General features: G+C 47.4%; 1 protein-coding gene across 1 annotated transcript in view; it reads right to left on the bottom strand.

Annotated features, from left to right (window-relative positions):
- Nucleotides 1-3,740, bottom strand: part of CORIN (corin, serine peptidase) — a 126,107-nt gene extending 122,367 nt beyond the window's left edge. The window contains exon 1 of the mRNA XM_056855088.1: nt 3,555-3,740. Coding sequence (XP_056711066.1) covers nt 3,555-3,740 — 186 coding nt within the window. The remainder of the gene's footprint in view (nt 1-3,554) is intronic.
- Nucleotides 3,741-12,715: the final 8,975 nt, after the last annotated feature.

The raw sequence follows: 12,715 nt of genomic DNA, 5'->3' as shown, positions 1-12,715 counted from the left end.
TGAAATATCAGTAGTTCAGCCCCCCACAGATTTCAAGAGTGGGGGGCGGGATGGGGAGGCCAGTAAAGATGGATCCTCTCGCAGCTGTCCTCAGTTATAGGCCTGAGGAGGTTAATGCACCAATTAGGTTTACTCTGCGAGGAAGAGGCTCTTAATAGCAATTATGAAAAAAACAAAAGTAATGTTTTTTTAGGAAAGGGGCAAAAATATCTCCCTGAAATATTCTGGGTACCTCAATTAAACAATGCAACTCATTCAAATATCTTGGAGTGACGTTTAGAGAGACCTTAAACCTGAATGTCCATCCGGCTATGGTCAAATCTTCTGCATTAAGGATAGCGGGGAGGGCTTTTCCCCTTGGAGAAAAGTCAGTGAGAAAGACATCATACCAGTGACTTGCTCTGGCATGTGAAGTTCCTGTACTGGAACTTCCCTTACTCGGTGAAGGCCACAAGATATGGGATGTAAAGAGGGATGTCCCCGTCCCCCCTCCTTCCTCTCCAGGATTATTACTACTGTACCTTGGTGGGGAAATCCATTATAAAAGTGCTTTTGTTATCACAAGGGTCCCAGCAACTGATGGTAGGGGCTTTTATGAAAAGTTGCACACTTCCACAACAAACTTCAGTCAGGCAGACCACTCGACATTTATTTGGAGCTGAGGAAGAGCACCTTAATGGCACAAGAAGCAAGAATTAACCTGGGCTTTGCAGAAACCATGTGTCTGTATAAGGATTGTTGGGAATACAGTCAATCTCAGGAAAGCTGCCCTGACAGGCCTGTACAATGCAAGGGCGTTTTTCAAGGGATCCGTTTATGCAGCGAGGGCCAGGCGATCTAGTGGTTGGAAGCAGCTAAATGTAAAACTGGGTGATGCTTTAGTTTACAGCACCTTTTTACCTAGCTTTTGACATTATGCCAGCATTGTCCAACACAGAGAGCTCATAACTAATAACTGAATGAAGATACTCTTAGGCAGGGCCGGATTTAGGTTTGATGAGGCACTAAGCTATTGAAGGTAATGGGGCCCTTTATATGTCCAGCTGTCCTTTGTCAACAACAAATTGTCGCTGTTTTTTGTGTTGAATATATGCTATATGGTAATTTATGGACCTAATAGGTATCTAAAGCCATTTGCACAAACAAACTATGTATTTTATCAAAGTAATTGTTGAACTGAAATACAATTAAGAAGAAGTATGTTAATAGTGAAATAATTATTATTTCCTTTAAAAAAATGGGTGGGGGGAGAGAGTGGGGCCCTAAGCTATAGCTTGTTTAGCTTATAGGTAAATCCGGCACTGCTCTTAGGCATACAAACGAACATATCCGATTGCGTCTGGGCTGCATGATTGACCTTGTATATTTCACTATTTGGGATTTTCCTCTGGGATCAGTCTTGTGACATTCTACCTTTCGCCCCTTAGGAATTGTCCTTGTTTTGTTGGTCCCCGAAGGAACCAGAGGAGGACAGCCAGGACATGCCAGATGAACAATTACACATGTCCTCATGTCCTGAATGGTGCCAGTTCAACTAGGGGGAGATAAGCAATGCCTAGATGCTCTATTAACGCACGGTTCCCGCTGCCTGCAGGCGAAACACGAGCCCCGCAGCGCGCCAGGGGGGCAGCCGACTCGCCCAGCCGCTCCGCTGTCCCGGCCAGCGAGGTGAATCCCGCGGCTTGGCCCTATGGATCGGCTCCTAGCCCACGTCACAGAGAGGGAGGCATCAGCTCCGATCTCTCCGCCCCACGGAGCGGTGACGAGCCCGGACCGTCCCCGCCAGCAAAGCGCCAGCGGCCCTTCCAAGCCAATATTCCTGCCTCTTCGCCCCAGTGGGTAGTAGTTTCCAGATTAATAAAGTGGAGTGTTAAGATGTGTGTGGCATCTAGGAGCAGACATTAGGTCAGACAGAGAACCAAAAAGAAGAAAGTTTGATCTGAATCTTAATAGACATAAAGGCCTGACACACACACAAATGCTGGTTCGTGTCACTATATAACCTCAAGGATAGATTATGGTAAGGTGTTATATATGGGGCTGCCCATATAGGAGGTTTCTAGGAAGAAAGCTGTTGCTTGATTATTGACGGATGTATGTCAGTATGATCATATTAGCCAGTGAAGCTGTTGAAGAAGAAGGGTGTCTTTTTGTTTCCTGGCATAATTCAAGGCACCAGCTAAGGTGGATCAGGCACCTATCTTTTGATGCCCCCCTGTGGCCGTTTATTCAGGGGAGGTTTTGCCTTGGATTTGCCACTCTCTAGACCACTGGTTCCCAACCAGGGGTCGGTGGATCCCCAGGGGTCCGCGAGAACTCAATTAAGGTCCGCGAAACAAGGTTATAAACCCATAATAAATTAATATTTTCAATTAAAAGTTCTCTATTATAAATATATATATTCAAATATTATTCTAAGCTTAATGTTTAACTAACAGTTATGATTAAAGTTTATTTTCAAATTCTCAGAATTTTTATTTTGAACCTTGGGGTCCCTGCACTGAACAAAAGAGTCCTAGTGGTCCCTGGTCAAAAAAAGGTTGGGAACCACTGCTCTAGACGCACATTTCCCCCATCCAGATTCTCAGAACTTAACAATAAGCCCCCATGCAGAGTTTTGAGAATGTAGATCGGGAAAATGTGCATCTAGAGAGGGGCAAATCCAAGGCAAAACCTCCGATGAATAAATGGCCACCACGCTTCTCCTAGGCTGCCCATCATGACAATCTCCAAGGAAGGCAGAGCCAGGAACTGGAGCTTGCTAACGCCCATCTCTCCCGGCAACCGGCGCCGCTCCTGGGGCGAACCCGGGCGCCGCAGGGCTCTGATCTGGGCAGCCTTCAGCCCCGCGAAAGGAGACCCCACCGCTTCCTCCCCGCCCGCTTGCACATGAAGCCGCCTTCTACTGAACCAGACCCCGGGTCCACCAAAGTCAGTATTGTCTGCTCAGGCCGGCAGCGGCTCTCCAGGGTCTCTGGCAGGGGTCTTTCACATCACCGACTCGCCCAGGCCCTTTAACTGGAGATGCCGGGGATAGAACCGGGGACCTTCTGCATGCCAAGCAGAGGCTCTACCACTGAGATAAAGGGCTGGGTTCTCTCAGCTAAAGATGGAAGTGGGTACAAGCTCTACCATAACTGTAGACAACTTTCAAGCATGAGCACATCAAGCTGCCTTGTACTGAATCGGACGCTTGGTCCACCAAAGTCAGTATTGTCTACTCTGACCGGCAGCGGCTCTCCAGGGTCTCAGCCAGGCAGGGGTCTTTCACATCACCTACTTGCCGAGTCACTTTAACTGGAGATGCCGGGGATTGAACCTGGGACTTTCTGCATGCCAAGCAGATGCCCTACTAGTGAGCCACCGCCCCTCCCCAAAAGGAAGGGGGTGCCCGAACAAAGCGCAGTTCGGCTAGTTCCCCTGTTTTGTTCCTTGAGGATGGAGGGCACCCCCGACAGCTCCCTGGTTACACGAGGCGCCCATAGCAAGAGTAAATAAACGCACTCAAATGCAGGGCAGCGAAACCAGTTTCCCAAAGGCTGCTGAATATTTACGAGGAAGGCTTCGGGGTTTATTCCGAGAGACAAGGGAGGGATTTCCTTGGCAGCCTGGCGCAGGGACCTGTCGCCTCGAGTCCATAGCTGCTCGGGATAACGGGGAAACGCAGCGTGTGCAGAGATTGTATCGGCAGCAAACCCCGGTTTGTCACCGTTGTGGACTCCGAAAGGAGCTGCACCCATCTTTGCTTTCAGCGTCCTTGTCTAGGACAGATGTTTGTTCCACTCACACTTGAGAAAGCACTGGGTGAACGCACGAACCTGCCTTCTCCTGAGTCAGAGCCCTTGGTCCATCAAAGTCCGTATTGTCTACTCAGACTGGCAGTATCTCTCCAGGGTCTCAGGCGGAGGTCTTTCACATCGCCTTCTTGCCTACTCCCTTTAACTGGAGGTACCGGGGACCGAACCTGAGACCTTCTGCATGCCAAGCAGATGCTCAACCACTGAGCCAGGGCAAGAGATCGCACCTCTACAGTCCAAAACTAAAAAATCAGCTCCCGTGCAGAGTTTTGAGAATTCAGATGGGGAAAGTGTGCATCTAGAGAGCGGCAGATCCAAAGCAAAACCTCCCCTGCGTTTTCGCCCCATAATTAACCTGGAATAATTCCCCACTGCTCATAAACCGAAGAGCGGGGGAAATCCACCCTTACGATGCAGCACTCCCGTTGGGCTACAGCACTGAGCTTCAAGAATCTCTAGGTATTTATCGGGTCCATCTCGTCTAGCAGGTTGTTTTTTTTAAAAAAGGAGAAAGACCTACAAAGGAACAAATTCGCGTTAAATGACCGGATGGACACATCTCCAGTGCAGGGGAGGTTTTGCCTTGGGTTTGCCTCTCTCTAGATGCACATTTCCCCCCATCCAAATTCTCCAAACTCTGCATGGGGGGCTTATTGTTGAGTTTTGAGAATTCGGGTGGGGGAAACGTGCATCCAGAGAGCTGCAAAGCCAAGGCAAACCCTCCCGTGCGTAAATGGCCCAAGGGGCATACTGAAGCAACGGCTGTTCCAGAGCACCCCGCAGCGCCCTGAAAGTGTGGGTGCGCGCAGGTTTACTCCAGAGAAGTTAAATGCAACCCTCCCCTCCACGGGAAACCCACGGGACCGCCTTGCGAGCAAACACAGCTCCGATGGGGGGGGCAGGGGGTCTCCTTACCGGCGGGCCCTGCCTGCAGCGCTCTTCCTCCGGAGGCAGCCGGTGCAGGGCCAACATGCTCCGGCGGCTGGGCCACCCTGCCCGGGGCTGCGCGCCTGGCTCTGGCCAGCACCCGCCCAGGGGGCGGCGGGGCATTTGGTCCGCCCGGCAGTCCACCCCCCAGCCCCTCCCCGGCGGCGTAGGAGCCCGCCGGTCCGCGGGAGAGCCGCGCACCTCCCGCCCTCCTTGGGCCAGCCTGGAGAGGGGAGCGCACGGAGAGCTCCAGCAGAGAGCGCACCAAGAGCTGGCTCGACCCCAGGCAGCCAGGAGGAGGAGGAAGAGGAGGAGGAGGAAGAAGAGTTGGGCCATTTATGCACAGGAGGGTTTGCCTTGGATTTGCCGCTCTCTAGATGCACATTTTCCCCACCCGAGTTCTCAAAACTCTGCACGGGGGGCGCATCGTTGAGCTTTGAGAATTTGGATGGGGCAAATGTGCCTCTAAAGAGTGGCAAATCCAAGGCGAAACCTCCCCTGCGTAAACGGCCTTGGTTTTTATATGCTTCCAATCACCTTCCCCTCCCTACAACAGACGCACGGTCAGGTAGGTGGGGCCGAGAGAGCGGTGACTAGCCCGAGGTCACTGCGCCGGCTCCGTGCGGAGGAGTGCGGGAACCCAGCCCGGTTCTCCAGATTCGGAGCCCACCGCTCCAAACCACCGCTCGTCACCACCACCCCAGGCTGGCAAAGAGGCAGGGAGGGAGGCCGGGGGACGGCTGCCCCGGGTCAGGCTCGGGGAGGGGGCGCCCAGCACACTTCTCCCTCCCCCCCCCATCCCATCTGTTGCAGTAAAACAGGGGTTCGCGGGGGAGAAGGAGACCCAAGATAGTTATCAAGAAAACAGTTTATTTGCAGCTGCTGACTCAGAGGCCCTAATGGGCAGAAATCTCTGAGTCCCGATGATACTGGGGAAGAGAGATGGATCCAAATTCAAGTTACGCCGATACATCAACAAGGTCTGCCTCTCTGATTGTATTACAGACAGAAAGGCGACTCGGGACAGTTGCAGTTGCCTCCCGTTTCTCCTATCACGGTTGATCGTTCACTCTGACGCCCCATGCCTCTTAGCCCAGTGACCCAGAGCAGGCTTGTAGCTAGGCAGAAATTCCTTCCCTGGCAGCCTGGAAGCCAATTATTACCGGGAGATCTCTGGGGTCCTGTCACCCCATCCCATCCCTGCGTACCTGCCTGCCTCGGTCCTCTTGGTCCTCCTTCAAGCTCCTTCGGCGCTCGCAGCAGCACAGCGGAGGCGCCAGCTCGGCTGGCCCGGGCCCGGGGCTCGCCCCACGAGGGCAGCGGGCGTCTCCCTTCTCCCCCGGGAGCCTCTCCCTCCGCCGCCTCCCTGCCTTACGAAAGGGCACCGAGGGCTGCTGCTGCTTCCTGCGAGCTGGACGCAGGCGGCCTTACATAAAACCCCGCCGGCGGCGGCGGCAGCAAAGTTTCCCTTTCCCCACCCCCTCGGCGCGATTGAAGGCGCTTTGCTGCCAGCTTCGTCGGAGGAATACTCGCGGCGCCCATCGGACAGGTTGGGTTGCAACTTGCGAGCAAGCGAGGCCGATTTGTGAACGTTTAGGGTGTTGCAAGACCCCGTGCATTCCTAAGGAGAGTTACTCCAGTCTAAGCCCATGATACCCAGGCACAACTTACAAGATAAGCCCAGAGAGAATGACAACAGAACACCTCTGGTTGGCACTGACAGCTCCCAACTAAAACCAGTCCGACATATTATTAAGGACCTACAACCAATGCTGGGTTGTGACACTTCCCTCGCTGAAGCGCTGGAAGGGCGTCCCTTTCGTGCTCACAGACAGCCGGCTGGCCTAAAACAACTTCTCGCCCATGATGATAAACTACTGAACAGGAACATGGACTCTGGCACCAAGGCCTGCAACAAACCAAGGTGCCAACTTTGCCCTCATATAGATTCTAGGAACATCATCTCTGGACCCACCAGTGTCAGCCATACTATCTCAGGTTCATATTCCTGCTCATCTTCTAATGTGATTTATGCCATCACATGCCAGCAATGCCCTTCCACAATCTACATTGGACAAACAGGTCAGTCTCTTAGACAAAGATTAAATGGACATAAGTCTGACATCAGAAACCACAATATTCAAAAACCAGTGGGAGAACATTTCAACCTTCCAGGACATTCTATTGCAGATTTAAGAGTAGCAGTTCTCTTACAAAGGAATTTCAAAGGGAGATTGGAAAGAGAAACTGCTGAATTATAGTTGATATTCAAACTAAAGTCAATGCATTTACCTGGGCTGAATAAAGACCTTGCATTCATGGCTCATTACCAATGCTGATTTCTCCACACTATCTCTCCCCTGGACATCACAGACTCTTCTGCATACCACACCTAATCCCATCACGCCTGCTATTCACATTTACATACTGTTAACATTTACATACTAATGCTTGTCTGAATTCACTCTCCTCTACTTAAAGACAGATGGATTCACATTCTAGCTGTATCTGAAGAAGTGAGCTGTGGCTCACGAAAGCTCATACCATACCAGAAAATATTTTTGTTAGTCTTTACGGAGCTACTGGACTCTTGCCCTTTTCTCCTTAGGAATGCACTCTTAGCCCTGCAACAGGCTAACTCTAGCACCGGGCAACTATCGGATTAATTATTGCATCTTGGTATTCCCCCCCCCCAATAATATTTCAACCTCATTTCACTGTATTTTACTGTTTTATTGATCTTTATTGAGTTGTGAACAGCCTTGGAGACAATCGCGTGTACCTGGTTTGGAGTATACAAACCAGATTAGGGATTCTGTTAGTGGATGATGCACTCTTCCGCCTAACACGCCCCCTGAACGGCTGGACATAGAGTTGAGGTCCATCAGGTATTTAGTCCTCAGGACCGTCATCATCCACATGGGACTCCCTTGGCCGTCTCATGGGTTTTGGGCACAGAGTTGACATGAAAAACATGGGGCCAAACCTAAAACGTCATCTCCACACATGGGCAATCAAATACTTAATGATGGAGTGGATGAGGACCAATAATTTAGTGCATACAACTGAAGCGCTGTTGGTCAATGAGGTAGGTAATCAGGGATTAAGGAGCCAGCCTTTTTCTGAACAGAGTCACACTATCCCTACAAGAACAAGGTGATTGCATACAAACAAACCGCTACTGGCTCCATGTCGGCTTCAAATCTTCTCTGTGGCATGGAGTGCCTTTCATCAACTTCAGTGGGTACACCAGCTCTGGCCTTTCTTTGAGGCCACATTCAGCCATAATTACCCATTCTTTGCTCACCTCTGGCTTAATTACTGAATGTTCGCTATGTGGGCCTGCTAAGGTTGCCAACCTCTAGGTACTAGCCGGAGATCTCCTTCTATTACAACTGATCTCCAGTCGATAGAGATCAGGTCACCTGGAGAAAATGGCCACTTTGGCAAGTGGACTCTATGGCATTGAAGTCCCTCCCCTCCCCAAACCCTGCCCTCCTCTGGCTCTGCCCCAAAAACCTCCCACTGGTGGCGAAGAGGGACCTGGCAACCCTAGGGGCTGCCCTTGAAGACTATCTGGAAAATTCAAATAGCAAACCGGCAGCAAAGTTGGTGACCAGTGTGGGTTATACAGAGCATATTTTCTAAGTCTTATAACAATGCCACTGGCTGTCAGTTCTGGGCACAAGTGCTGCTTTAAAGTCTTAAATGGCCTAGGAACAAAATATATAAATTATAACTCTTCCTGCCGCCATCCACCAGAGATCTTGCCTTGTGTACCTCAACCATCTGAAATGAGTTAAGTAGGAACTAGAAACAGGGCCTTTCCTGAGGTTTTTAGAACACCATCAGTACAATAGATTGCCTGGTGTTTAGTCTTTTAAGTTTTAGGGGCCAATTAAAAAGAGGTTACTTGCACAACAATTTTGTTAACTCTGCATTACTGATATTTCACTCATTTTACTGGCTGCTCCATTTAAGAACTGATTTATTGTTTTAAGGCTGTTGCTATAAAACAACTAAAACTAACATTTAAAAATAATAATAGTAAAATATATATTTCAGGACTTAGATAATTATGGTATATTTATCATAAACTGCCAAGCATATCTGTGAAGACCATGACTAAGAAGTAGCTGAAATATAAAGTTATTACATATAAAATCCTACATTCTTAAACTGTACTCTTTAACAGTGTTATCTTGAATATATTCTCCCCACCCCCACACATATGAATTATTGAGCTCTGAAATGCAACGTATATTTCCTTCCACTTTCAAGGGGCTACAGCCCACTTCCGAGATTTCTTACATAGTTACAGATTCCACCCTATACGAACGATAGAAGAGCCGTCTTCAATAGTATGCAGATCATAAGGATCTGTACACTACAGTTCCACAGGGCAAAATTAACCACATCAATCTTAAACAATTCCTGCCGTCCTTCAAGGCCTCCTTAAAAGAAGGATAAATATTGACTTTGAAAATGCTCTCGTGTCATTTATTAAGCTAGATTCTGACCTTGTTCTCTTAATAATATGTTTTCACTGACAGAACTGCTGATAAAACAATAAGCAAAACTGTAATGAAACTGCCGCTGTAGAAAATAAGTTGAACATATTTAAAGTTAACACATATAATGTCAAACATGATCATTGGGCCTGTGGAAGCAGGAGACTGGCAGAAGGGAAAAACAAAGACGCGGCAAACTAATGTGCTGGCAAGTCAGCATTACAATTGTAGGGCTCCCAATTTCTTATTTCATTGTCATCCCTCTCCACTATGAATGGCCAACTGGCAATCGAGGAGCCAGACGGGAGCTAAACAACCCTGACTTTCGATCAGCAGCCCTATCAAAATTTCAGCCAAGGTATAGTTAGTACCCAGCTTGTTGGGGGTAAAGGGAAGATGACTGGGGAAGGAACCAGCAAACCACCCCGTAAACAAAGTCTGCCTAGGAAACATCAGGATATGACGTCACCCCATAGATCAGGAATGACCCAGTGCTTGCACAGGGGACCTTTACCTTTATAGTAAGAACTCAACAAGATGGAATGAGGGCTATGATCACATTTCCAGTGGTTAGAACACACACTTTCAGCCAAGCGTGGGAAGGGGGGTAATCTGGCCCATTGGGAGGTTGCATGTTTGTTTTCTTTACTTCATTTATAGCTCACCTTTCTCCCTGATACTTAAGGCAGATTACAAAACATTTTTAAAAATTGATCCGACGGCATAAGAAGCTGGTGGGCTACTTGCACAGCCCCCAAAGTGGCAAACAGCACCTCCCCCAAGAGTCATTTCAGGCGGGAAAAAGCAAACCGTGAGAGGCTGATGATTCCCCACTCACATATTTCATGGTGCCAATCATATTTGGAGCCCTGTACAAATGGAAAACAAGTTCTCCTGCTGCTGATATCTGACAGTGAGAGTCAAAGCCAATATGCTACAAAGCCAATATGCTATATGCTACAAATCATAACACACCGTTTGGGATTTATAGAAGTGGTACTGGAAGAGAAGGTGTTAACCTTTTTTCCTGTACTATTTTCCTAATCTAATTTCCACTCCCAGCTGATATTTGCCCCATAGTACAAATACAGGGAAAAGAATTTTTTTAAATTTCCAAAGTAGTAATACTTGCGCTATCTTAGTCAAAAAGGGCAAGAGTCCAGTAGCACCTTAAAGACTAACAAAAATATTTTCTGGTAGGGTATGAGCTTTCGTGAGCCACAGCTCACTTCTTCATCTAAGCTCATACCCTACCAGAAAATATTTTTGTTAGTCTTTAAGGTGCTACTGGACTCTTGCCCTTTTTGACTACTGCAAACAGACTAACACGGCTACCCACTGTGAATTGTGCTATCTTAGTCATCTTCCTGTAGGTTTTCTGGCATTGCCCAAGTGCATAGGCACCATAGAATTGTGAAGATCTTACTGCAAGGCCATACAGATTACATAACCTGATTATTACAGTCTCTGTGAGAGAGTAAAGATGTGCAGCAGTTTGAGCTTGTAGCCTACTGTGTGGAGAAATCAACAACCCCTCTAAACAAAATAAATTTCAATTAAAATATACTTCAACTATAATTTTAAGTATATTTTTGTAGTTATGAACAGTTGATACTTTAAATAGTCAGGAATTGTAAGCTGGATCCCTCAAAAAAAAAAACCTGTTAACAGAAGGGGGTGCCAATTGTCCCCTCCCACATGCTGCCTTGTTCCCCCAGAAGCAACCCTTTGGGGGCTGGTAGCAAATAACTCCCATTCCACTGATGGAAATCTCTTCTGTCTATGGAGATTTACCACTTAATTTGGTTTTTGAAGAAAAAGAGCCCAATCTCATCAGGTAATATTTCATCTTGCTCATATTATTTTTCTTAGAGAGAGATACCAAGTTTCTACCCTATGTCTGTATTTTATATGCCCATTTTATCCTTTTCAACAGGTTGGGCTCAGATACAGTAACTTCCATGGAGAGGAAGGATCACGGCTAAGTCAATTGCAAAATGCTAAACCATAATGGCTCTCTTAGGCCAAAGAGAGCTCATTTTCAAGCAGAAATAAAAATAGTTGGCAGAGGAGCAGATTAAGTGTGAAAATGAACTGCAAGAGGGGGAAAAATCAGGACCGTTCTGATTAACATGGTCTATGAAGAAAAAGAGCAGCCCAGTACAGGGGCCCTTGGATGTCAACATGAACAACTTAGAATCATAGAGTTGGAAGGGACCCCCCAGGGTCATCTAGTCCAACCCCGGCACAATGCAGGAAATCCACAACTATCCTTCCCCCCACACTCCCAGTGACCCCTACTCCATGCCCAGAAGATGGCCAAGATGCCCTCCCTCTCATCAACTGCTTAAGGTCATAGAATCAGCATTGCTGACAGATGGCCATCTTGCCTGTTCTTAAAAACCTTATGATACAAGTTCTCTCTTCCAAAGTACTCCCTACTGAACCCAGAAAAAGTGCATGCAGAGAGAAGCCAGCTGCTACACCTAAAGGCATATGTAGGGTTTTTTTTGGGGGGGGGAGGAGGGGTCATATGACTATCCACCACCAACTAAAACTTCTGCTTATTATAGTGACAAGTGGAGGGGCATAAGAGGATAAGGGCAAGATGCATACAGGGGCCACAGTATACGCTGGAGCAGTCACCAGAGGGCAAAGTTCAGTCAATCAAAAAGCTGTTGATTGATTGGAAAGGTACTCCCAAATAACTGGGCAGCATATTGTAATGCAAACCAGTAAATTGTCATTAGGTTCTTAAAAGATGCATGCCTTCTTTTTCAGATAAGAATATCTCTTCTGGAACAATGTATGTGGCATCTAAAAATGTTTTTCTTCTATGGTAATAAATATACAGATATATGCAGATTAAATTTAAACATGTATGAGATGAGTAATAGCCCAATTCACCACACATTTCCTCTTCTGCTACTATTGAGACCACTTTACGTCTCTTGCTTTATTAGTAAAGTTGTAGCGGCACAGTGAGCGAACAGGCTACTTTGAAAGGAGCAATGGGACCTCTTTTTCATTTCACTTCAATACAGTTGGATGACACAGGTTCAGTATGGTTTAAGTTTTGAAAACATAACTCATTTTGTGAAGATAGGTTGGTTTATGATCATTATTATCTCATCCCAAATTCTTTCAGAATGGGTTCTTCAAATGGGTTCTGCAAAGCTGTATTGTACTAAATTTGAATAGACCTAGGGAGAAACTCTGTTCTTCATATGTTTACTTTACTTCTAAGGCGTTCAAAAGGCTTACAAATTAACAGCGCGATCCTAAAGAGAGTTACTCTAGTCTAAGCCCATTTATTTCAGTGGGTTTAGGCTGGAGAAATTCTGCATAGGATTACAGAAGCTATCTGGGTGTTGCTGTAGCATTGCTGCTGTTTGCTTCCTTTCCCACGCCACTCCCAAAAGAGGAGCGCTCCAGAAACCTCTCAGAAGGCGAAATATAGGATTAAAATACAAGTACAAT

The sequence above is a fragment of the Euleptes europaea genome, chromosome 9, assembly GCF_029931775.1.
Source record: "Euleptes europaea isolate rEulEur1 chromosome 9, rEulEur1.hap1, whole genome shotgun sequence".
NCBI lineage: Eukaryota > Metazoa > Chordata > Lepidosauria > Squamata > Sphaerodactylidae > Euleptes > Euleptes europaea.
This window is presented reverse-complemented; position numbering and strand designations above follow the sequence as displayed.